This window comes from Rhagoletis zephyria, unplaced genomic scaffold, assembly GCF_001687245.7.
Source record: "Rhagoletis zephyria isolate East Lansing unplaced genomic scaffold, Rhagoletis_zephyria_1.1 Rzeph_scaffold_00078, whole genome shotgun sequence".
Classification (NCBI taxonomy): domain Eukaryota; kingdom Metazoa; phylum Arthropoda; class Insecta; order Diptera; family Tephritidae; genus Rhagoletis; species Rhagoletis zephyria.
In genome coordinates this window covers 268,203-293,273 of record NW_016157162.1, presented here as the reverse complement: position 1 = coordinate 293,273, position 25,071 = coordinate 268,203, and the positions used below count along the sequence as shown (strand labels likewise).

General features: G+C 35.1%; 3 protein-coding genes across 4 annotated transcripts in view; 2 read left to right on the top strand and 1 right to left on the bottom strand.

Annotated features, from left to right (window-relative positions):
• LOC108373150 (lipoma HMGIC fusion partner-like 2 protein) overlaps nt 1-13,765 on the bottom strand; it is a 28,721-nt gene extending 14,956 nt beyond the window's left edge. The window contains exon 1 of the mRNA XM_017629014.1: nt 13,655-13,765. The gene's annotated coding sequence lies outside the window, so the exon portion shown is untranslated. The remainder of the gene's footprint in view (nt 1-13,654) is intronic.
• LOC108373141 (uncharacterized) lies at nt 4,529-7,687 on the top strand. The gene is made up of 3 exons (XM_017628992.1): nt 4,529-5,411; nt 5,488-5,595; nt 7,417-7,687. Exons 1-3 carry the CDS (start codon nt 4,588-4,590, stop codon nt 7,532-7,534), a joined length of 1,050 nt encoding a protein of 349 aa, XP_017484481.1. The 5' UTR covers nt 4,529-4,587; the 3' UTR covers nt 7,535-7,687.
• Nucleotides 13,766-14,604: 839 nt separating the features above from the next.
• Tina-1 (Troponin C-akin-1) lies at nt 14,605-24,726 on the top strand. Of its 2 annotated transcripts, XM_017629048.1 has the most exons (4): nt 14,605-14,824; nt 23,693-24,012; nt 24,086-24,277; nt 24,346-24,726. In XM_017629048.1, the coding sequence occupies exons 1-3, from the start codon at nt 14,810-14,812 to the stop codon at nt 24,249-24,251; spliced, it is 501 nt and encodes a 166-aa protein (XP_017484537.1). In that variant the 5' UTR covers nt 14,605-14,809; the 3' UTR covers nt 24,252-24,277; nt 24,346-24,726. The 2 variants fall into 2 exon arrangements, with proteins under 2 accessions (XP_017484537.1, XP_017484531.1); XM_017629042.1 differs by lacking the exon at nt 24,346-24,726 and having other exon boundaries at nt 24,086-24,285.
• The last annotated feature ends 345 nt before the right edge of the window (nt 24,727-25,071 follow it).

The following is a 25,071-nucleotide window of genomic DNA, read 5'->3' as shown; positions in this document are numbered from 1 at the left end:
ATGAGCAATGCAAACGATTACGCCGCGAAAGCGAAATCCAGTCATTCCCCTGCGTGCCACACACCCGCTGCCGCCCACAACACTCGTTACTTTGGAGCTTCGCTGTGCGATCAGCTTGTGAGTGCCGATACATTTTGTGGCAGAGGCAGAGCGTTAGTAGGCGTTACGGGGAGGGTGTGTACGCGTAGAGCAACAGCTGGAAAAAATATGTATGCGCAGTCGAGTGCTGGTGACTTGTTTGTGGAACCGGCTATCTGACTGACTGTTGAGTGCTTGTCTGCCCAGGCGTGCTGCCCCACATGCTTGGTAGCTGACACAGGCACGGTAACCCATCAACAGCTGCTTAAAGTGCGCCACTGTTTTTCCTATTCAACTTCAGGCGCTCCTCATTTGCGCGTTCGCCTCCGAATCGCTGCAGCCGACGCGTCGGCCGGTGTTATCCGCTTAGTAGTGAGCAACTGGACTTGGTAGGGGAACTCCAACGTTGCAATTCGAAGACAATGCGTTTCCCTCTTTGCATTGCATTGCGAGGTTCGTTTGGTTTTTACACCCGATTGGCTTTGAGATTTTATTTCATTTTAATTGCGAGTGTTTCCTTTGGTCCCCCATCAGCACCAACAAGTCTACAATGGTTGACTGATAATTAAATCCAGACGCGCACGCAAGTTGTTGCTTGTGCTTTGCAAAGACAGCGCAACTCCCAATCTTTGCGAATAATGCGTGCCAGCCATATGTCGACATTAGGTGCCAGAGGCGTTGTGGGTATAGAAATTGAGAGGCGTACAGAAACTAAGTGGTTAATTGGGATTAAGTGAATATATTTTTTCCTAAATTTTCAAATGAAGAGGAACCACATCGGTTTATAGCACATAACACCCGATTTTTGATTGGAAGTAGAGCAGAGGAACAGAAATAATGATAATCTTCGTTAAAAAGCGCCAAATATTTCATCCCATGGTCTTTTAGCACAGCAAATCGCTTCCTCAGCTTCTACACCAACTAATTTAGCTGTGTAAAAAGTGGTAACTCTAAAGTTTGAGCTTCACATCAAGCTTTCCCAGAGCTTAGCGCTTTTCATACATTCAGTGCTTTATTCAGCATATTAAACTTACAATTGAATAAAGCTCTGAATGCATGAAAAGCTATGGACACCTGAAAAACCTTTTGGAGAGTTCTACTCTAGGAGTCTAGCCTGCCTGCGTCTTTCACGCAGTAACCATGAAGACAGCTACTTCGATAAGGATTTCAAGTCTACATATTAAGAATGGGCGGAATGTCAAGCATTGTAAACTTAAAGTTAGCTAAGGATGTCGCGTAATCTATCAATTGGGTTCTACTCGACATCTATGCTCTGCAATTACAAAGTATTTCCTTTAATTTGATTTAAGATAATTCTCCACGAAACTCAAATTAAGCCTTGAGGACCACTATAGTGTGTTTCAGAGAGAAGTAGCTGTCATTAAGGAAGCAGTCGAAATGCTAATAAAACGCGTGACGTCAATAAGGGAGGTTAACATTCCCTTCTCAGCAAGGCGGCAAGCAAGGACCTGGGCTCAGTTATACTTTTACGGTGCGCTCAAAAGTAAATGAAGATTGTTTTAGTTTTAACTTTATTTTTTAACTCAGAATACTTTCTAATAAGACTAGACAGAATTGTAGCAAACGCGAGGTAGTGCGGGTTACTTTAAGCCTCTTCGGCCTTATGTCAACGCAGTGTTCTTCACGACAAGATTGCACCAGAAGTGGTCAAGGCTCTGAGTTTCACGAAATAGCAACTCTCAATCTTGGTTGGGGTTTTGACAGGTTACTATCTGATAGGATTAGGTGCGGTGAATTTACGAATCAGCATAGATAATTTAAAAACAAAATGGAAAAGACTTATGGCTTTTGTGCCATTGCAACGATTAGAAGGAAAAATGTACAAACTTTTAAAAGCCTGCGTATTTACATCCAATAAAAACAGTCAATCGACTTTTCTCCTCAACCGTAAAGGAGCCCTTAAACCCCAACCATATTATAAGTTAGCAACACCTCTGGCAGTTGCACTTATTTTCATATGCAAGCATCTCTCACTATGTAGTTTTTGTGTATATACAGTTGTATGGGTATGGTGTGTAAAATCATGAGACGCATAGTTATACCGCATAGGAAATAAACTCGCATGTAAAATAGGCACACATACGGGTTCATGTATGTATATGTACATACAGACAATAGGGTGTCCCAAAGCAATGAGAACATTATTTTTTGTGAAATTGTAGATATACATTATTTTTGATTACAGCGATTTTCTTGAAAAATTATTAAAAATTGTGCTCACAGTTTTTCAGAAATTGTGAATTAGGTATTACGAAAAGAACGCTTAATTATACATACGTATATATTTTTCAGTATATTTATGTCAGAATCCCATGTACGGAACTTTAAAAAATTTTCAAAAATTAAATTTTAATTATTTTATAGCCAGTTTCACGAAATAAATTTAATTGAAAAATTATTTTTTTTATTTCAATTTAATATGGAAACTAACAGAAAAGAAATAATTTTTCGCTTAAATTGCTTTCGTGAAGCCGGCAGTAAACATAGTAAAGATTTATTTTACAAGTATCCGGTAAGATATCTCATTTTGCTTATATTTACATAAAATGTTCATAATAAATTGTCAAAAATCTCACAAAATTTTAATTGAATATTTTGGTACGAGAAAGATTACTAATTTGATGCTATTTCGCCAAACGACCTTATTTTCTTCCCCTTTCTCTCCACCCCGAATAGCAAATGGATTTTATGAGTAGCTAATTCATGGCAAAAATACACTTGGACGTTTGTCATTCTAACTTAGATGTTGGAAACTAGATAAATTAAAAAAAAATATTTAACAAATAACTGCCTTAAAAAATCTAAATAATATATATAATGTTTTAAACAATAAAATATACGGATTCAAAGAAAATTAAATTAAAAAAAGAAAGCAACTGAATTTCAAAAAAAAAAAAATTTTAACAAAAAAAATCATTTTTTAAGAACAAAATGTAAATATGTATTAAAAGAAAATTAAGTTGAAAAAAATAAAATAAAAACATATGTACATAAACAAAATTTCTAAAAATTAACTCAAAATAAAAAAAATTTATAAACAAATTGAATAAAATAATAGCTTTAATAATAGAAAATATATATACGGAGAAAATTTGTGTAGGGTACGTTTCTAATGTTAAATGAAATAAATAATATAAAATTAAAATTAAAATTTAATTAAAAAAGGAAAGTAATCCGCTGCCCGATGATTCAAACCTCGGATCTCTCGAATAGCACACCAGCACTTGGCTCACTCGGCCCTTGAGACTTTTGCAGCACTTTACATATTGCAAAGCGTAAGGTCCCATTATCCAGGAACAGGGACAACCTAGGCTCCCAGCTGCCAATAGTGCCAGAGATGATATTAGTTTATGTGCAGAGATTAACCTTCGTAGAAATTATCGAAGGGCGAGGATACTTATACTAAGTGATAGTCAGGCGCACCTATGGCTCTACCATCCTTCGAGGATAAATCCTCTTTGAAGTGCATCGAAAAGCTTAATGCCCTCGCTGAGCACAATACCGTCCAGTTAATATGGGTACCAGATCCCGATAGGACCGGAGCTCTTCCTTATGCTGTATCCCAGGGATTCAGTGTTGTGATAAGCGAAAGGCTCAATAGACCTACTAGTCACAGTACTTACCCTACTCATCTATCTACATATCTATCAATTTGCAACGTGCTCAAGTGATTTCTCTCAAAAGAGGTTTTCTTCAAAACTGTCCCATTAGTACAAGTCTTTACTACAGCAATAATACTATATACTAGGATAAAGGATAAAGGGAAAAAGGGAAGGGTCTATGCATTTGAAATTTGCCAAAAAGAATTTCTGATACACCCTAATGTTAATAAATATGTACATATATACAAAAGTACAAAAGTGGCATTAAAAATACATAAAGTTGCACTTGGTATTCACTCTGTGGTTGCGGCTGCGGCTGCGGCGACCGTCTCTGATTCATTCATTTATTTTCTTCGATTTTTGTCAATTCTCTGTTTTGCTTTGAATATTCTAGTCATTCTTCAAGGCTTTTTAATGTATTTATTAAGAATGTGGCTTGACGGCATTATTTCTCAAAAGTGTCGCTTTTTCGCCCTTCTAACTCTGCACCCAACCACATAAATATGTAGCTTAGCTTAGAGAGACGTCTGGCTAAATATTCAAATCGCGTGCAGAGATAAGTTCATTATTTTTTTGTAGGCATGGGTGTGGTGGTGGAAGATCTTATATGTACATATGTAGTCGCTGCCTTTTAATAATTTTCATGCGCCTTATGAAGCTTTCACACTTTCGATTGCTTATCTTTGCATATCAGTTACTTCACATGCAAACACTTCTTTTAGCGTTTTTGTTTGTCCCCTATTTTCCTTATTGAAGACATATGAGTACATACATATGTATGCATGTACATAAATAAGTATGTACTTATCTATCAAATGCGCCTCAATCATTTATTGTGCCCTCGCTGGTAAAATATGATTGTGCGTGCGGATAAATATTAAGTAATATGCGCCAGTTGCGCATGCCCGTACGCAAATCACTTAAGTACACAGTAAAGTATGCGATAATCACACAGCCCCCAACGCTTTCACTATTTACATACGTACCTACGTATATACAAAAAAAAAAGTGTATTAATCCATTGCATTTTAATCGCTCGCACGATTTGAACTCTTCTCATGGGAACTTGGGCGCTGAGCTATGCGCCGCATTCTCATTCCAACCGTTACTGCTGCTTGGCGCGCAACTAACTTCTTCAACAATCGTACAAGTATTCCTTTGTAAAAGTCAATGTAGGACTCGTATCATCGAAAAGTATCTGTGCAACATGTTATCCATAATAATAACAACCTCATCAAGCATCGCAACAACCCACCAGCACCGATTGCCATCGACAAAGCATTTTGCTATTTCAACTGTTTCGCTGTTGTTCTGCTTCCTGTTGGCTGCCAACCTCCCATCTCCGCTGGGCGCTGCAGCACGCCATCCACTGCATGCGCTACGTTCTCGCCATTGGCGCCCATCATCACCGCCTTGCACCGACTATGAAATGCTGATCATCAATACCGAATATTGCGTCTCGCGCTGTCCCATCCGTTGCAACAATGGTAGCTGCTTTGAGGATGGCATCTGCCCCTGCGCCGACTCCTATCAAACCTCGTTCGAGAAACGGACTCTAGTATGTGCTGCCGAATGTTTACCCGGCTGCATTAGTGCTGGTGGTTTTTGCGCCGCGCCTGATCTTTGTCTCTGCAGCCGTGAGGGGTATTATTTCGATGCGGTGGCGCGCCGTTGCCGCGAATACCACCTTTTCAGCGATCGTTGTTTTGGGTGAGTGAGCGCTGGGCGTGTAGGTACTATGTAAATGGCAGCAGTAGTGTGGAATATTAATTCTTTCGTTTCGCAGGCGTTGCTTGTACGGCAAATGTACGGCGAATGGAGAATGCATTTGCGCGCAAGGATATGCGGTTCAGCAGGCGACGTTTGGCCAGCTGTGTGCACCCGAGTGTAAACAGTGAGTATACATATGTTCGTAGCGAATCTTTAGAAGTTCAATAACATGTTGGAAAGGAAATAAGGGGTAAAACTTGGAGTTAATTCATTCGCGCTAAACCTCAATGACAAACAAGAAGAGAGTTGCGCCAGACAGCTCCTAACAGTGGCCAAATCAGCTCAGTGTGGTATTTTTGTTCGTCATCCAACAGGGTAAAATTTAGTGATTTCATTTGTCTTTTGAACAATATGCTATCTTACTCGAAGCCAGCCAATAACATTCCCCTCTAGGCAAGCAATGCCAAATATCCGAATACAATTCGGCCATGAAAAGAATGCTCGTAAAAACCATTGAGGTTTGGTGATGTTCTTAAAATTGTGGTTTGCTCAATCATGAGCCAACTTAAACGCAAATACCACACCCGTATGACCCATAAAGTATTCCCATAAGTATTCTCTAAATGAAAAACTTTATATATTTTACCCAGTTCTAGTATTGTAAACGGTGAAAACGTTCTTTTTGACAAAACGAACCAATCTAGAGTAATAAAACTAGTGTGCCACTAAATGAAAAAGAATTACATTGATTATAACATGATGATGATTTGCGAAACAAAAATTCCAATATTACGATTTTTATTTGCATAGTTGAAATTCATTCTTAACTTTTTAAAGTATCCAACTTTTTTGAGTATGCAGTTTTGTGGCCCATTAAATTTTAGTATAATAAAGTGCAAGTTTGGTATATTTTCAAAAACTAATTTTTTCGTAAAAAAATTTGTATGTGAAAAATTTTTCAAGAAAAAAAATTTCAAAAATATTTCTTTTCATAGAGAATTTTGGATGTGTGTGTATATGTGTTTTTTCAAATGTTTTCCTCTCCCCGTTCTCGAGATATTTGGAAAACTATTAAATCGATTTCTTTTTCGTTTTTGTAATGTAAAGTTTCAAAAAAAGTAAAAATCAAGCTCAAACTTCATATTTATTTATTATTTATGTTTATACATCAACTCTAAAAATTTTAAACAAATCAAACACATGAAGTGTGAACCCCGTCCATTTTGGGATGGAAGGCCCCATATATGTATATTCGAGAAGGCTGTAAGAAAATATTTCGCGGCAATATTAAATTACTTTTAAATAATATGACTTTTAAGTTGAGGCGTGCGAGTTAGCGTGTTAGCTGACTGAGCGCAACTAGCACACCAAAAGTTTCAACTGTACCTCTCTGCAGCCGTTTTGCACTAGTGTTCAGAGACAGTTCTGAAATGTATAGGGCGGAACTAGCACCTTAACCGACTGTCTCTAAATTTTACTGCAGGGCAGTAATCGATACAGCTATGTAGAGGTAGCGATAATTTCTTCATACTTAACTCAATATTTGTATTTATAAATATCTGATTTGAGGCACCCAGTATTGAATCTTGAGCCCCCAGTAAAAATTTGCGATGGGCCAAACAAACGGCCCTATTATGGTTGTCGACGTCGATGTCATTTGATAATTGCGTTTAGGATTCGATATTATTTCGTCACACTTATGAAAGCTGCATGAATGTGCAAATTTATCAGTTTTGAGTTATTGGGTTGGTTTGACTAACCTTTGGATGTTCTATGTTATACCAAAACCCAGAATACCATGCGCACACGGAAACCAAATATTTTACAAAGTCAATTACATGAATGCATAGTTAAGTCTCGTAAAAAAACTTTTAAACTTGATTCCCCAAAATTTTAATTTTTACACATTTTTGTTATAAATGAGTCTTTATTTTTTAACAGAACCACACGTTTGATAACACATTTCACAAAAATTTATTTCATTGTACATATTTTTAATTTTCAGAGATTGTGGTAAATACGGCTTCTGTTATCTACCAAATATGTGCGCTTGTCGAAAGAAAGACTATCACTACGAATACGATGGCAAGTGTCATGAGGACTACATTCATCTGGAGCAATAATATTGCTTAGAATATTATTTGACTGAGTTTTGAAGCTAATTTATTAAGGTTTATTTATAAGTTGTCATAAATATAGCAATTATATTTATTTTTTTAATATACATGCCATGAATTGATTAAAAGATTAAGAAATTAATAAAGAACATTCATCAAAACCGCATTAATATACTCATATCTGCGTACATACATATAGTAAATGCATGCCAATTTTTCTAAAAACATACATACATATGTAATGTACATAGCATATGTATGTACATATGTAGGTAGGCTCGTCGAGAAGGGGAAGGCCCTTCCCGGAAGGCAAAAAATTCAAAAGAATTCTTCCTTTAAAAAAATTAAGTTCAAATTATTTTAAAAGTTAAATCGACTATTACAATATGGTTATCAAACGAAATGGTTTTGAAAAGGCTTTATTTCTTAACTAAATGAAAGAGGGTTCCCACATGTTTAAAAAGCCAAATTCAATTTTATTCAAGGGAATTAGGTAATTGAAAAACATATTTATCACCGTATGGATTCCAGACGAAAGATGTTTAAGAAGGCAGCGGTTTTAAAAAAATTTGAAGAGGGTAACTAACCAGTCACCTGTTTGAAGAGTGAAATTTACTTAAACTATACCCAAGTTATATGAAATATTAAAATAGGTTGAACATTTAGAACGTTTGTGAGGTGATTGAAAAGGTTTGCCACCAGCTTAAATGTTTAAACTAAAATTATTTAATAAGTCTGAGGAAGACGTCTGAGACGCCCATTTTCTCTCCACACATTCGCAAACATTAAACGAAAAATAATACAGATTCAATCTAAGAGGCTTCACTGTATTCCAAACACTGTCATTCAGTCATTTATTCAATACTTATGAGCACTCATTTCACTCTCATTCGTAAACATTGGTTCTCACTTCGCATTGAGACCATTTGTGCTCGCAGATGATGAGTTGTAGATAAAACCACTGCCGTAAATAAATAGTCACACGAGCAAACGTTGCTGGCAACAACAACAAATTCAATGTTAAATTGTAATTAAATTTATAATTTAGAAGCTTGTTTGCATTATGACATTCTATGGTATTCTGCCAAGTGACTTGCCGGCTTCTAATGCAAGTAAGCACATTGAGGAGAAAATAGTGCTTATCATCATCGGCGTGATGGCGTCTGAGACGCCCATTTTTTGAGTGACATTAGAGCATGATGACCCAACATTCAAATTGTATGCATGAATGTTTATGTATGTAGGTACATAGCATTTATTAGCAATGAAAAAATTGGCAGAACCATGACGAAATTCATTTAACTTAAGACAAAGTGGGCAGGTGAGCTTTAGAAAAAATCTACCTTTAATCTAAAATAAATCGAATGTAGATGCATGTATGTATATACAAACATGCATACATACATACATATGTGTGTATGTAAGATATTCTTGTGGTCCCAAACAAAATGGCGAAACCTACCAAAACCAAACGAAGATTGAAGGAAACGCATGAAAAATTAAAAACACATGTTTTTATATGCAACCAGAGTTGCGCCGTAAAACAATATCATTATGCGAAAACTGGTATTTTCGAAAACTCAACTACAAAATACATACATACATATGTATTTATGGTCCAAGTAGAGCACAAAACACTAAATGAATACGCGGAACACGAATTACTCCAGAAGATTTTTTTCCAATTTGGTCTACGTGACGAATTCTCGACGCTTGACGAGACAATAACAGCTACACATGTGTGTGTACATTAGGCCGACTTTCCCTCCATATAAAAAAAAAATTTTGCAAATTTTATACAAAATATTTCTGCTGAGCTAAAAAGTTGAAGGCGGTATTAACTTTTTTTTTATATATTAATTTCTCCGAGTTATTGAAATTTTTATGAAAACGGCTTTGCATACAAATACTAATTTTTTGTATAATGTTGATATGTTATCTATAAACTTTTTCTGAGGTCTCAAGTTTTTATTCCTCTATCGTCAACGTTATGTGTTTACAGCAAAAGGAAGTTCCACCTAAAAATTGTTTGTCCAAAAACTCGATATTTATACTAATTAGTAGAATTTTTGTGAGCTGCCAAAGTTAAATCATTTTGTCTTTCGCTTATGGTCTGATTATGGCAACTTAACGTAACTGATAGGCTCTTATGGCAGGCACATGTGGTTATGCTCAGCACGGAGCGAGAGATATTTTGAACTCGAACAGCCAGCATGATTTGCTAGGTGAACCGAACAGACAGCACGCAAATCATTCAGGGTGACAATATACTATTTTGCTAAAAGGTATTAGTATTAAATATTAAAAAAATGTTTTTATATCAATATTATAAAATAAATATTGTATAAAATATAATAAAATATAATAAAAATTAAAAAATTAAAAGTATTAAGTCGTTCTTCTATTTTTCGTTTACCGACTTAAATTTTTATACGCTTTTAGTTCCACTTTTACATTAGCGCTGACATGGTGTGCGAAATCGAATGAATAGGAAAAATGTATTTCTTAAAAAATAGCCCTGTGTTCGCCAATCAGCAAACAGATTAGTCTGTTCCAATAGCAGTCCGGTTTACAGGATTTGGTCAGAACTTACAGGAAGTCGTTCCTATTGACATAAAACCTGTAAGTGGGAACACATTTGAGAGAGTAACTGAGCAACTGTTCCTAGTCAGAAGTTACAGGATTTAGTCCGGAGTTTTTTTTCCTGTAAGTTCATGAAAAGTGTCAAACGATCAGCTGATTTGCATGTGCAAACAAAAACAGAAAGCGGTGAAAGCAAAGAACCTTATATTTGTAAAAAAAAATGGAAGAAAACAAAGAAATCTTTGAATATGTATAGATTTTAATAATTATTGGTGATATTTCAGCCAAATCAGTGTTGTACTAATGACATGTAAACAAACCGACTGGCGTTTTTACAGGAAATAGTGCTTTTTGCGTTCCTATGCACTTCTGCATCTGTTCTCCTTTTACTTTCATTTGAGAACGTAAAATTGTAGTTTGACAGTTCCACAGGTTTTAGTCCGAAGTTCAAAGGAACAGACTAGATGTCTCACCAATTACCGAAATTTTTCTCTTTTAATTGGAAATCAAAATTGGTGGCATAACCACAGCCTTAGCGAAAAGCAATAAATTTTTCTAGTGTGGCACCCTAATGAGCGCTTGTACATATCGTCGGTGATACTGCAAAACGTTCTAAGTCACTTATTACCTCTGGTGCTTAATTGATATGTTAACTGTATCTGATCGCTTCTGACAATAGTTCATCTTCATCAGGCAAAGGCAGACAGTTTTGTCATTCGTTTATTGGGGTGTTACGATTTGCAGATACATTCCGGTGCAAGTAAGAGACCATCTAAGTGTCAAGAGTACTAATAGACATAGACCGTTTTGCAGTATCACCGACGATGTGTAGTATGTATGTAGGTAGGTATATGTCCGAAAGCTTTACAACAATGGTATTAGCATAATCGTACAAGATTACTTGCTGTGGCTCAACATTTTCTGAAACAACTGAAAGTAAAATACTCGTACATATATTGCAAACAAAACGCACATACGCGCCGGTTTTTTATTCGATAAATAGTGTAATTAAATGTGGGCAATGGTCGACTGTCAAAGGCGCTACACCGTCAGTGTTCAGATCAGTGTCATCAGGGTCTGATCATCAATTTTCGTGAATAATCCGAGGCTGTAGATCGGTAAATTGAGCCAATATGTGGCATTTTTAAAAGTATTTGAATAAGAAAACGACACGCTCTATAATTTCATAAGCTGAAAAATCATTTAAAGCCTGAAAAGCCGCTCACGAATGGTGCAGCTGCAATCTAACTCTAGACTTAAGACAATATTTTTAAAAAGTCCAAAAAAGACCAGTGATTTTTTCCCCAATTCAAACCAAAAAAAAAAACTATACTACTTGCTCAAAAACTTATATTTTTTTATAAAAAGTGCTACTATTAGATACAGCTAAACGATAACACTCATCAGATTGATAACATTTAAAATCTTTTCTAATTACAGTTTAAAAGGATTTTCTTACAAAACTGATATTCGAGTATAAAAATCCGCCTAAATCTTAACTATCATCGGTGATATTAATGCTAAACTGTATAACGCTTGACAGAAGAATCTATTATTAAATTGTAAAGTCAGAATTACTATCAGTGATAACAGGTAAGTCCCAGATGGTTTTTAATATCACAATGTAGTTTTTGTGAAAATTGCAGATCGAGGGTATTGAATAAAAGCCCTCGATATGTAAAATAGTTAGGGATTTTTATGGCACATGGTTTCTAAAAGCACCTTCTTGGCGAAACATATTCACTCGAAGGTTTGCCATTGTCTTCTGAAGCACTCGTATATAGATGTCTCTTCTAAGCTTGGACAGGAAAGGCTGCCTATTTTTGCTGAGTTTACAATTTCAATTTTTTTCATTCAATGAGCCCCTTCCCTGCAAACCAAAGTTCCCGAAATCTTAACGAAATCTTTAGGAGTATCTGATTTCTGTAGCGATTTTTTTCCGAATCTTCAAAGAAAATTATATGAAGTGGTTGACACGAACTCGTAAAGAAATTTCTGTACGAAAAATAAAGAAAATTCTGAAAAAAGTCTGCAAGAAATTCTTCACATAGCAGCATTATTTTCATTTCTTTACCGATTTTCTTCCGAAATTTCGTAAAAGAATGGAAGTGTGCGTAATTTATTTCATTTTAGAAAATTCGGCAAAAAATCGGATGGGATCTTTCCGAATTCTTTAAAAATTTCCTTTTTGGTTGTTGTTGTTTCTTTAAAAATTCTTTACGATTCAGAATACTCTGAAAAAATGGTTTGCAGGGTTTTTACTTTATATGTATGTGTGTTGGTGTTGGTTGATTTTTCCGACAGGGTGGTAAGATGATTTATTTTGGAACGAATTTCCGTCATCCCTTGTCAAGTTTGGTTTGCAGACAAACCGGTTTCGGCATTGTGCCTTCTTCAGTGTCATTTTTCGTTCTGCAAACCAAACTTGACAAGGGATGACGGAAATTCGTTCCAAAATAAATCATCATATGTATGTATTTACTTTTCATGCCGATTTTCTAACTTTAAAGTCCCACAAAATATGTAACATCAAAACTGGTATTTGCTTCAGTAACCTAAACACTCTTGGAGCAAAAGCACGGTATTACTAGGCTGGATACCATACATGAGGGACATGATGATAATCGACAGGGGGATCGCCTTAACTTTTGTGTGTTAACCTAAGCACACACAAGGAAGCTCATAAACAACTGGGTAGACAAAAAGCTTTAAAGCACTAGATTAATTGTACAAGGCAGTCCGTTAAGGAAGTCCGTTAAAAGAGGTTTATTAATCTAAGCTGCGAGGTCTTTCGAACTCCCACTGGGTATTATATGGGGAACTAATTTCCACCTCGAATCTGTCTCTGTCGATCAACTAGGAAGCGTTCACTTGAATTTTGGAATGAAAAGCCCATGAAGCATTAGACTACATCAAAAGCTTTCAGATATAGGCTAATGGCCAAGCAGAATAGAGCACTTCAGATGTTGCTCAGTGTACTATGGCCTTAAAATAATAACAATTTAAAGGAGAATACCGGGTATTGAGAAAATGTCATATTATGGAAATATTCCATCTCTATTCGAAGGCTGATAAGATAATAGGACTACAGAACTCAACTCGAATTTGGACACACAGTGTTGATAACTCTGTCGGCTGAAGGAACACCAATAAAACTGTTTTTAAAACCTGATCTATATATTTTGGGCCTATTTAAAAAATACTTTTCATAAGTTCTCAGATACACAAACGCGAAGATATTTACCAAGAGTAAGAAGTGGCAAAATAATGTGCTAAAATGTGTATGTATGTAAATATCAAATGATTTGGCTCAGGCATAGGTCTACGAGCCGAAAGAAGAAGGCCTGCAGGTCTAGTTAACCCTTGTAGGTTAGGTAAATCAAGAATCTGTAATAACTTAGGTTAGGAAGCCGATCAGCTCTTTTTCATATTTTGAAATCACAATCAGGATTCATTAGGATCCGCTTTACGAGACTAATTTCGAAAAATGTTAAAAATATAAATATGTTCATAGTGGATGGATATTTATCTGTTGTGACTTACTCCAAACTCCGATTTGCCGACTGTAGCGCCCATATAGGAGAGACTTCATAGGCAGGGCTGCCAACTATACTTAGCTTTGAAGTGCCATATTGAGGATAAAAAAGTGCCAAAATGTGCCAACTGGAAAAATAAAAGTTCCAAAAAAGGTGCAATTTTTTTAACTTTTCCCATTTAGCATTTAAATTAAAAAAGCATTCGTAAAACAAAACTCCAATGCCAAGGTAACATAAACCAGTTATATACACTATTGAAATTAGAAAATTTTAGTTGAGCAAAAAGGTACACGCAAAAAATTCAAAAAAAATTATTGAAATATTATTATTTTTCAAAAAGGCCATTTTGGCACTATGTGCCAAATTGAAAAATTAAATTCACTTCAGTAAAATAGTGCCAAAAGTGGCACGGTTTAAGTGAAGGTGGCAACCCTGTTCACAGACACTTTGTATTAGCCGGTTCGCTCTTATTACGAGTAAGCAAATCGTTCATGCTTATGGCTGTTATCAAAACTTTGTTGTTATTATTGTAACTTCCCTCTTTTGATTGCTGCTATTGTTGTTGCTGAGTTGGTTTGCTGTTTTGTTATTATAGTTTTTATTTTTTATAATTTTTTTATTTGTTGTGGCTATTATTGTTGTTGCTCACGAACGTTTTTTTAACACGCTGGCGGGCGGGGGCTTGTTCTTGCCGCTGTTGGTTTTATAAATTTAAGAAATATTTACACACATCCATAAGTATCTAAGTATACTTAGGTAGCTGCTTTTGTAGGTACCTTTGCTTAGGTACATATGTATGTATAAACATATACATACGTATATATGCATGTATTAATGTCTGTGCTAAGTTGTTGTGTTTCTCCACCACCTTCCATTTATTTTCGACGACGACAACCACTGTGGACGATGATTGCCAACCGGCAACGACTCCTGCAGCCACTACGCGCGGTTCTGAAATTCAGTTGAAGTTTTGCTCTCCAACCATACACATCGTCTGTTAATATCTCCAGTGGAGCTGAAAAAAGATTTATTTCAAAAAATATATATTTTGGATAAGGCAGCGCTGTACTTAAGGGTTAAGAGCCAAACACATCGCCGCAGTATTTTTAAGCAGTTTTTTTGCTGAATTTATAATTTTATTTAGCGTGTGACAGCAACAACAATGACCAACATCAGGGTAAGCGAACTGAGTGCATTGAATTAAAAAAACTTGAACAAATACGCGGCTGGCATTTTTTTACCTGCAAGAAGGTACATACATACATATGTATGTACATAGAAAGCTAGGGAAATTTTTAGATTTTTTTGCAATATATATATTAATTTAAATTTGGTTGTAGGTTGTAACAAGACAAGAATCTAAGTATATCTACTTAAAAATAAGTGCGGTTAAGACACATCTGTGTAGCCCAGTGATTTTTTATATTTTTTTTTTCGTGATGACGTCGAGACGTGCCTCCTGTATTTTAAACACACACACACACACAAACGGGTAATGCAAAGTGGAGCATGATGGGCACTAGTCAACATTTTCTCTACACTCTCAGCGTGTCTGGCAAAAGTAAATGTAGGGATTTTACATTCCGCATATGTATGTATGTATTTACATATAGACTTTCTTATCATTGCAAAGCATATGTATGTACATATGTGTGCTTTGCTTTTCCGGACAGACACAAAAGCCGCATGGAGCTGTGTAAGGTGTTATATAATCGGCTAATAAAGAAGACTGCTGCAAGTGATAAAAAATAAGAGTTGAAAGCTGACAGAATTGTTGAAAAACGTGTATTTTGTGCTTTCGAGATTTCTGTTTTATTCACTCACGAAATTTTTTTTATTCGTAGCAATGCAGAAAATGTGCAGTTGTTTTTGCCATACAGCGAAAGATGATATGCAGCTGCCCTTTATAATGGACTGGAATATTCGTTTATTGCTTTTAATATCTTGAAATTGTTACTCATGCAAGTTGAAATTTGCAAATTTTTAATTAGACTTCTCAGTTTTTTTTTTTAGATTTCTTGAAACGGTACTAGCCCTTGTAGGCTTGTACACATACATACATACATACATATACTATGTATATGTGACCAATTTCATGCAGCACGCACCTAATTCGCTTCATTGAAAATTATTAAATGGCATAAAATTGTTGCAATTGCAATTAACTTGACTGATGTTGCAAAATGTCGTCTACATGCAAGTGCATAGCACGTAGTATGCTTGTATGAATTGGGGTAGTCACGATCTCTGAATTGGCGCTGCAGTCAAAATATAAAGTATATTTGACATAAAATGCATGTTTTATTTGCGTTCAAAATTAATTTAAAATCAATATTAACAAAAATATAACGATGGAGATTTATGCCACGTGACGCACCGTCACGTGTGTGCTATACAAGGATTGGTTGTATCTCATTGAAACGTACGACTGTCACGTATGTATATGACGTATGTAAACACCCATATACAGCAACAAAATTAGACAATCATGCTATTTATGCTATTCATGCACCATTCTTGACAGTATGCACCGGATCGTGAATACCCCTAGTGTGTATTTGTATATATGTTCGAACACTTAAGTACAGGCTGTTCTTATCACTGCGTGTCTGTGTAATTGCAACGATTGCCTGACTCGTAAGTATCTACTCGTACGCAGTCTGTCGCATAACAGAATATTTAATGGCTATGTAATTCTAGAACATTATTTAAAATTACTTTTTTCCTTAATGGGAAAATGTGAAATTGTGTGAATAATTTTTCATTAGACTCTGCAGCAAAATTTTAAAAAAATTCAAAGCTTTTTCTATCTGCTCACTAAAAAAATTAAAAAAAAAAAAACACACAAATTTAAAGTAGTCAAACCCCTGAAATCCAACGTAGAATCACTCTTGCCAACAAGTGCTACTTTGGACTGAGTAGGCAGTTCAGGAGTAAAGTCATCTCTCGACGTACGAAAACCACACACTATAAGTAACTCATCATGCCCGTGCTGGTATATGGCGCAGAAGCATGGACAATGATAACATCCGATGAGGCGGAAGATTTACGGACGTTGGCGACGACGAGTATAGCAGACGATGCAACGATGAGCTGTATGAGCTTTACAACGACATGGACATAGTGCAGCGAATTAAAATGCGGCGGCTTCGCTGGCTTGGTCATGTCGTTCGAATAGACACCGACGCTCCAGCTCTGAAAGTATTCAACTCGGAATCCGCTGGTGGTAGCAGAGGATGAAGAAGGTCCCCACTGAGATGGAAAGACCAGGTGGAGATGGACTTGGCTTCACTTGTCATTTCCAATTGACGCCAGTTGGCACAGAAAAGAAACGACTGGCGTGCTTTGTTGAACTCGGCCAAAATTGCTTAGTCGGTTACAGTGCCAAATAAGAAGAAGAAGAAGTGTCATAATCCAAAAAAATACAAATATTGAGTTAAGTACGCACCACCGTCACCTCTTCTTCTATTTTGTGTAAAAAATTTCATAACTGTATCGATTACCAGTATCTCACTAGAACAAAATATGAATTAATTTTTACTATGGAAGTATATCGACACCTGAGTGGAAGATCGACCTATCTCGGCAGCCAGTTCGAAACGCCCTATCTCAGAAAACTTTTCAAGAACGCCCTATTTCATAATTGTATTGAAAAAACCTCTATCTCAGAATTTGGTTCGAAAACGCCCTATCCCAAATGAAAATATATTGAAAATGTGCTGAGATAGGGCATTTTTGAACTGAATTCTGAGATAGGGCATTCTTCAATCAGGTTCTGAATTCGGCCAGTTTCTCAATGTCTGGTTAACACTAACTGCAGGTTAAACATCGTTATCGACTCCTTGTTACACGTTATGGAGTCGATCACATCGATAACGAAGTTTAACTTGTGGTTAGTGTTATTCAGGCGTTGAGAAACTGGCCATAAATGAAGAAGTTTAAAGGCAGGCGTCATTGCAGTTCTTTTGCAATGCCAGCGGTAGATCAAAGGCTTGACTTCTGCACCGTATATGGGCAATTATATTCGCTTATATAACGTGAGTTTTTCAGATCCTTCTGCGTTTGACTTAACAATTGATTTCAATTCCAAACTTATCCAGGCCTCTTACTGTGTATCGCCTTAACCAAGAGGTTATCGAAACTGGGATTTTCACTAGTCACTTCTGCCAAAACAAACTACCTTGGTCATGCAACCAGAAAGTCCGCATCTTTCCAAACTTGGTACCTCTCTACGAATACCTAAACTAAATATACATACATATGTATAAATATAAAAATCTGTTTGTTGTAGGTACATATATGTATCTATAGTATCTTTATTCATTTTCTTTTTATCACGTTGTACTGCTGAAAGTTGCTAACGGCTAAATCACTTTACAGAAAAATGTCTTGGGAACAGCATGCCATGCCCTTAAAATCGAATTTCGAATTCGAAAGGCCAATTTTTGTTCAAAAGGAACTGACAGCCTACGTTAAATTAGCAGCAATGCATTATTTCTTAATTTTCTGTGAAAGTTTCTTAGCATTGCTAAAATATCCCATTGACATGCTGTCCAACGACAAGCCTGCCTTAAAACTGATGAATACACAGACAGCATACCTGCCTGTATAGCGGAGTTATTACCATTTATGGTGAGGAATGCATTACCTGTAAGTGCATATGTACATATATACATAGGTATATACACTAGGCGACAAATGAAAGTGTACACCTTGTGCTAACATAATATTCACAATTATTTTGATGAAAAATTTGTTGTATTAATTATTTATGAAAATATAGTTCATTCTATAGTATAAACCATATAGATCAAAGTTTCACAAAGATTCAAAAAACTTTTCATCAAAATTTTAAAATTCGTATTCTGAATTTCTAAGAGATTGTCGAGTATGCAGTTTTGTAGCCCATTCGATTTTAGTCTGATGATGTGCATGTTTAAACGGACTGCTTCCCTTTTTTGTTACAAGCGTGGGGTGTGCAAGTTTGACGACAACTTCAATTTTTACTTAATACTTGTTTATTTATAAATATACTTTTAAATTTATGAACAACCCTAATTGTACTTCATGCATTTCGTTTACGACTGCAACATTGCAGCTTTGTCGGCTTCATTAAGCTTTTGAGAAACACATCCGATCCATTGAAGACAATGGAAAAATGTTGTTACAAGATAACTGGTTTTCTTGTCACTGATTTTTTATGTTTTTTGTTGCTGGACATCTATGTATGTACAAATGCATGCACATATGTAGCACATAAATGCATGGAAATATAGTTACACATACTCGCTTGCCAAAAGATTGGAGGCGCGTCACTTAATACTACCTAAGTAAGCATGCGAAGGCGAAACNCATTCTGATCATTTATGTATACATTTGTCTATATCTATCTCGATTCGTTTTGCCTGTTACAAACAACCGTTATGTGAACAAAGTTATAATACCCTTGTGCACAAGTGCGCTCGGGTATAAAAAGGTAAATACATTTAAAAATTCATTTTTATGTGCATTCTTAAATAATGTGCAAACAGTAGCGGAAGTATAAATACCTTTGATTTTTGGCTTTTTTTTTTAAGGTGTTGCTCATTTTCTCCATATAAGAAAAATGCATCACGCCGTCAACAAAAAGAATTGACAAAAATCAACGATATTTTGTTGCTATGTACTTAAAACTTGCACTTAATTAGTATACAAAACATTTTTTCTAAAAATTCTGATTAAGAAGTTTGAACATTTTATGCAATTTTGTTGACGTTTGTCGAATTTTTCTACTTTTATACTAAGTTTGAAATTTGGAATTAAATGTGTTTTCTTAGATAATGAGCTATACTTTCATTAAAAAAAAAACATTAAATAAACAAAAGAAAAATTGGAAAAAAAACTTGTTAAAATGTTGTGTCCCTATTTACATATATTTTCGCCACCGTACGCGTGAGAGTATATACCCTGTCGGGAATTTCGGAGTCGACTACGAAAATAGCTACTTTTTGGCCCATTTATAACGACTATTTTTAACTGGTTCAACCATAAAACTGTGTGTAAGTTTTTTTCACAAAAATTACTAAATTTTCATTATGTGTCATTGTGTTTCTTTCTGTTCTTTAGCTGCATGTTCCTACAATCTGATGGAAGCATAAAAATCGCCATTACCAAAAGCATTATATTAATGACAACACTTCAAGTTTATTTACAAAAATAACCAGTTTGTAGTTATCTGAAAACAAAAATAGTAAACCTAAGTACATATCGTTGGCTGAGTGGAAGATCGACCTATCTCGGCAGGCAGTTCGAAAACGCCCTATCTCAGAAAAATTTTCAACAACGCCCTGTCTCAGAAAACTTTTCAAGAACGCCCTACTTCAGAATTTTTTTGAAAAACACCCCATCTCAGAATTTGGTTGAATAACGCCCTATCTGAGAATTCGGTTCAAAAACGCCCTATCTCGAACGAAAATACATTGAAAATAAGCTGAAATAGGGCGTTTTTGAATCGGCAGCTGAGATAGGGCGTTCTTGAAAAGTTTTCTGAGATAGGGCGTTTTTCAATAAAATTCTGAAGTAGGGCGTTCTTGAAAAGTTTTATTAGATAGAGCGTTGTTGAAAAATTTTCTGAGATAGGGCGTTTTCGAACTGGCAGCGGAGATAGGTCGATCTTCCACTCAGCCGTCGATATAGCGTATTTATAGTTAGTTGAGTTTTCGCTACAGGGCACATACATATATGTGTAAGTATTTCATTTTCTTAAAGTCTAATAACTGTAAGTATTTTTTTATAGAGCTCCACTTGACACTCGAATAACGAAGTAGTCCGCGCAGAAATCTAAAGCTCGTAGAATTATTTTCTATGGCGCGTGTGTAATCGATATATTCATAAGAGGGTGATTAGATAAAGGTCCAGCCATGACCATAAAACTAACGAAAAAAGTATACAGACCTTAAAATCGATAAGTTTATTTAAAGTCTTCAGAAGTAACTGAATAATTATTAAATGCTAAATGCTTAAGACACCTTACACTTCCCAAATAAATCCTAAACGGCCCCGGGTAGACGAATTCTTTATTATAAAGCGTTTTGACTTTAGGTGCTTTAAAATTAAAAAAAAATCTTTGTCTGACCTGTGTTCTGAACCTCATCGTCAACACAAAAGAGCCGAAATTCTGACACTCCGGCCACATCAATTCGGTAAAAATAAAAACGTATACACTTTGTTTTTAAGGTAATATTCTTATTTCTGAACGTTTTTTATTCGAATATGGATCAAAAATGGATTAAATTTACTTAAGAACTATAATAGAACACTTTTTCCACTTCATTTTATTTAATAAAAACAAGAAAACGAAACGAAGCTATCCAGTGCAATACATGTAATATGCATTTTTTTTTTTTTAAATATATGGTTGTATTAAATTAAAAAAGCGGTTAACACAGTTCTACTTTATTCAAACAAAATACAACTAAATAGAGGTACATAGAAAAAAAAATAATAATAAATAAAAAAATATTCGGACGAATTTATAACCTTCATCCTTTTCGTGAAGTCGGTTAAAAATGCAAAACACCTTCAAAAAAAAAATCCTCAAAAATCAATGCCATTTTTGACTAACTCTGAGCTTCCATTTTGTATACTAGAATATAATGGGCTACAAAATTGCATCCTCAAGAAAATTCGAAAAAATTTAATTAACAAGTTGAAAATTTGCATTAAAATTTATTGAATTTTCGCGAGTATTGCACAAAGTTTAGAAATTATGTTTTTGTGGTTTTTGTTGTAGAATGAATCATATTTTTATAAAAAAAATTGCGGAAAAATATTGGAATGGAAACCTGTGCAAAATTCGCTGTGCCAAAACTTTTTTCCGTCAGTGTACATATTTCTGCATAGTCATTTAAAAATGGATTAGCGTTTCTTTTGAAGACCTTATATTATTTTTATTTGACAAATAATTTACTTGTCATTCACAAAGAGCAGTTACATAGATATACATATATATGCAAGGCAATTATTGATAAGATGCATTACATCTCATTATCTTCTAGAAATGTGCGGCTCGTCATAATTAGCCGCAATTTTGATTACCCGCTTACTTGAATATACATACATACATAAGTACATTCATACTATGAACATATATACAATGCATGACACTTGACTTTCCATTAAACTCATTGAATTTCGAAAATTTTTTTTTTTTAACTTAGTGCATTAATACTTCATATAAGTATACATGCATATGTACAAATATATGTACTTACACGTGTATATACATACATACGTATATATAATTAATCTTTTGCAATAAGCGCCGGTCATTGCATTTTATTCAATTTAATTTGAATTTTGTATATTTAGAATGAATAACCTATTAGACTTAACTATAGAATAGCTTAGACATTTCACAAACAAAATGCTATTAAATAAATTTACATTTGCTAACATACACGCAAATGTATGTATGTGCATACTTATTTACTTTCCGCTTGTGAACAAACAGCGTCTGGTTAGAATTTTCACGCCAAATGCAATTAGAGATAGTGAAGTGAAAATCAGTATGACAACATTTTATATTTAACTTTAGTTTGACAAGCACACGTCATTTGCATAGGGGCCAATCAGTCAAGTCTAAGTAGTTTCAAATTGCACACATTGCGACTATTTTCGAAAAATTGCAAAGTGGATGCACTCGTCATTGATTGCATACGGGAATTCACTAACTTCCGTAATGGTGGCGCTGGTCATTTGAGATTTACAGCTGCTCGGTATCACCCATCCCTAGAGGCTCATAGGATTATTGTACCTAGAGTAACTGGTCAACTTTCATGGACGGATGGTATTGAAAATGGGCGAAATTTGACAATAATACCCAAACTGCGAAGCTTATTCACTTAAAATTGATATTTACCATGATTTTTAAGAGAAAAATAAGAATATTATAAATTTTTTAAAAATGGACGTAGCCGCTTCATCAATTTCTCCCAAACTTGGCACAATCGCTGACCTTGGTACAACATACCAAACGGCTGAAAATTTTTAAAATTAATAACCACGCCCACTTCATAGATAGCGGTAGTTTAGATAAATACGAAATCTTCGATAAATCACATAAAAGCAAAAGTTCAATAAGCGACTGTGAACAGTTTTTCGTCGTTCACTCTTCTAAAACACTTTGTTTGTAGAAGGATGAGCGACTAGAAAGAATTCACACTCGCTTATTTAACGAAAAAACGACATTGAAAATACCATGCATAATTGATAATCGAATACAAGTCGTTTATCTACTACTAGTCGACACTCGCAATAGGCATGTAAGATTAAGACTTAAATTAAGATTAGGACTAAGATTCAGAATAAGGTCAATAATAAGATTTAAATTAAGACGAACACTAGGCTTAAGCTTGAAATTAAGATTAAGCTTACGCTTAGTCTTATCTATAGCGTCATATCTATATAGTGTCGTTGTTGGCCACTTAAGTTTATTTTTAAGAATTTTTAATTAAAATAAAGTCCATTCTCTAACAAAATCAATATAAATCTAAGTTTTAAACTTTTTAAAATAACTACAAAAAAATGCAAAAAAATTCACCAAAATTTTAGACTTTTTTCTCAGAAGAGTTAACATTATTTTTAAGTATGTACACAGCTTTATAGCCCATTCAATATTAGTCTGATAACCAGCAAGTCTCAAGTGGCTAAGAAATTTTTAGAAGTTTTTTTTTTGTCGCATTGGCTTTTATAAAACGAATAAAATCCTTTCTCTATATATGAACATGCACAGTTCAGCCAGATATGACCATTTGTTCCCATTTATCTGTATAAATATAACTTGAAATATATATCTTTAAACATTGATAAACATTGTGAAGTCCCGATTGAATGGAGGTAAACAACTAAAGTCTTTTTTTTCTGTACAGAAAAAGAAAACACAAAATTTAAGCGATTTTAGTTGCTATACCTATGTACATATATGTACACTAAAAAATTTGCCATCATTACTTATATACATATATGTATTTTTATTAACATACAAATTGTTATTCTCCTTCTTTAGAAAGCAGCCTCTTCTCTACAAAAACTCTTCGTTTGCGGCGCCTTGAAATATGGCCAACCTAGTCATTCCATACTCGCCAACTCCGGCAATGGTTATGCGAAATTCTGGTGTCGCGCCACAACCACGGAGAAACTGCCGCTCGTGATAGCCACACGCTACAACATTCCATTCTTGTTGAACAAGCCCGGTGTTGGTAATTATGTTTTGGGTGAAATTTACGAAGTTGATGATAAGATGCTGAGATCATTGGATAACCTGGAGGATTGTCAGGATGTATTCACACGGGATATGCAGGATATGAATATCGGCGTGGGTGAGGGGTAAGTCGTATGAGTTTAAAAAAAAAAGAACTTATAATTTTTAACTTTCTTTTATTTAAATTATTATTTGCAGCACGGTTCCCTGTTGGGTGTATTTGCTGCAAAAGTATCCTGAAAAGCTGCTATCTCTGCCATATCTCTCCAGCTATGAGAATAGCGCCACCCATCCGTATGTAATGCGCAATCGTCGCACGCACAAGCATCCTCCCCAAGAGGATCTCGCCTACACTGCTGCTTAATCACTGTGCCAGGCACATTAAACAAGGTTATTTACATACATACATACATACATACATACATAAGTATATGCTTAAATACGTAGTCTGTTTTTAGATATTTGGCTAACTGTGTGATTAGCACTTAGTTGCGCTGTGTATGCAGTTTTATAGCATGGAATGCTCTAACAGTTGCCCAATTTTTTCTTGACCAATGGAGGAGATATGGCGAGGCATAGTAACTTATGAAAATTCCAATGTCGATATTAGCTGCACTTTTGTAGTTTTTAAATGTAGCCGTATAAAATTTATATACATAAATATCTTACATACATATAGAAACTTACGAATACTTAACGTCTGGTCTTCATAACAATGCCTAAATTCCTTTAAAAATGGAGTGTATTGTTAAAAAAAAAAATAAGTGTATTCTGAAACCGTAATTTTAAGTTAAATTGCGAATAAAATATTTGATAAAAAATATATGTATTAAAAAAAACAACACACAAATGCAGTATGTGTTATATTTATTTATATTAAGGCGACTCCCTTGAACCGAAAAAAAAAAACAAGAAAACTCTGAATGCTAAAGTATTTTTCATACAAATTTTGTCTGCTTAAACAAAAGTTCGAGGTTTTTGATCCCTTTTCCAGTTTGAGAGAATGCTCTCATTTTTTATTTAAAGAAAATACGCTTAAGCCTTGTGCTCACCAGTGTTCTACCTGGGCCTAAACGACAAAACTTTTAGTTGCAGTATTGCCAACCTCCGAAACCTGCAAATTCATCCTAAAAGATGGAAGCAGCTGCAGAATGGTGAGAGTCACTGCTTGGATACCGAGGGGG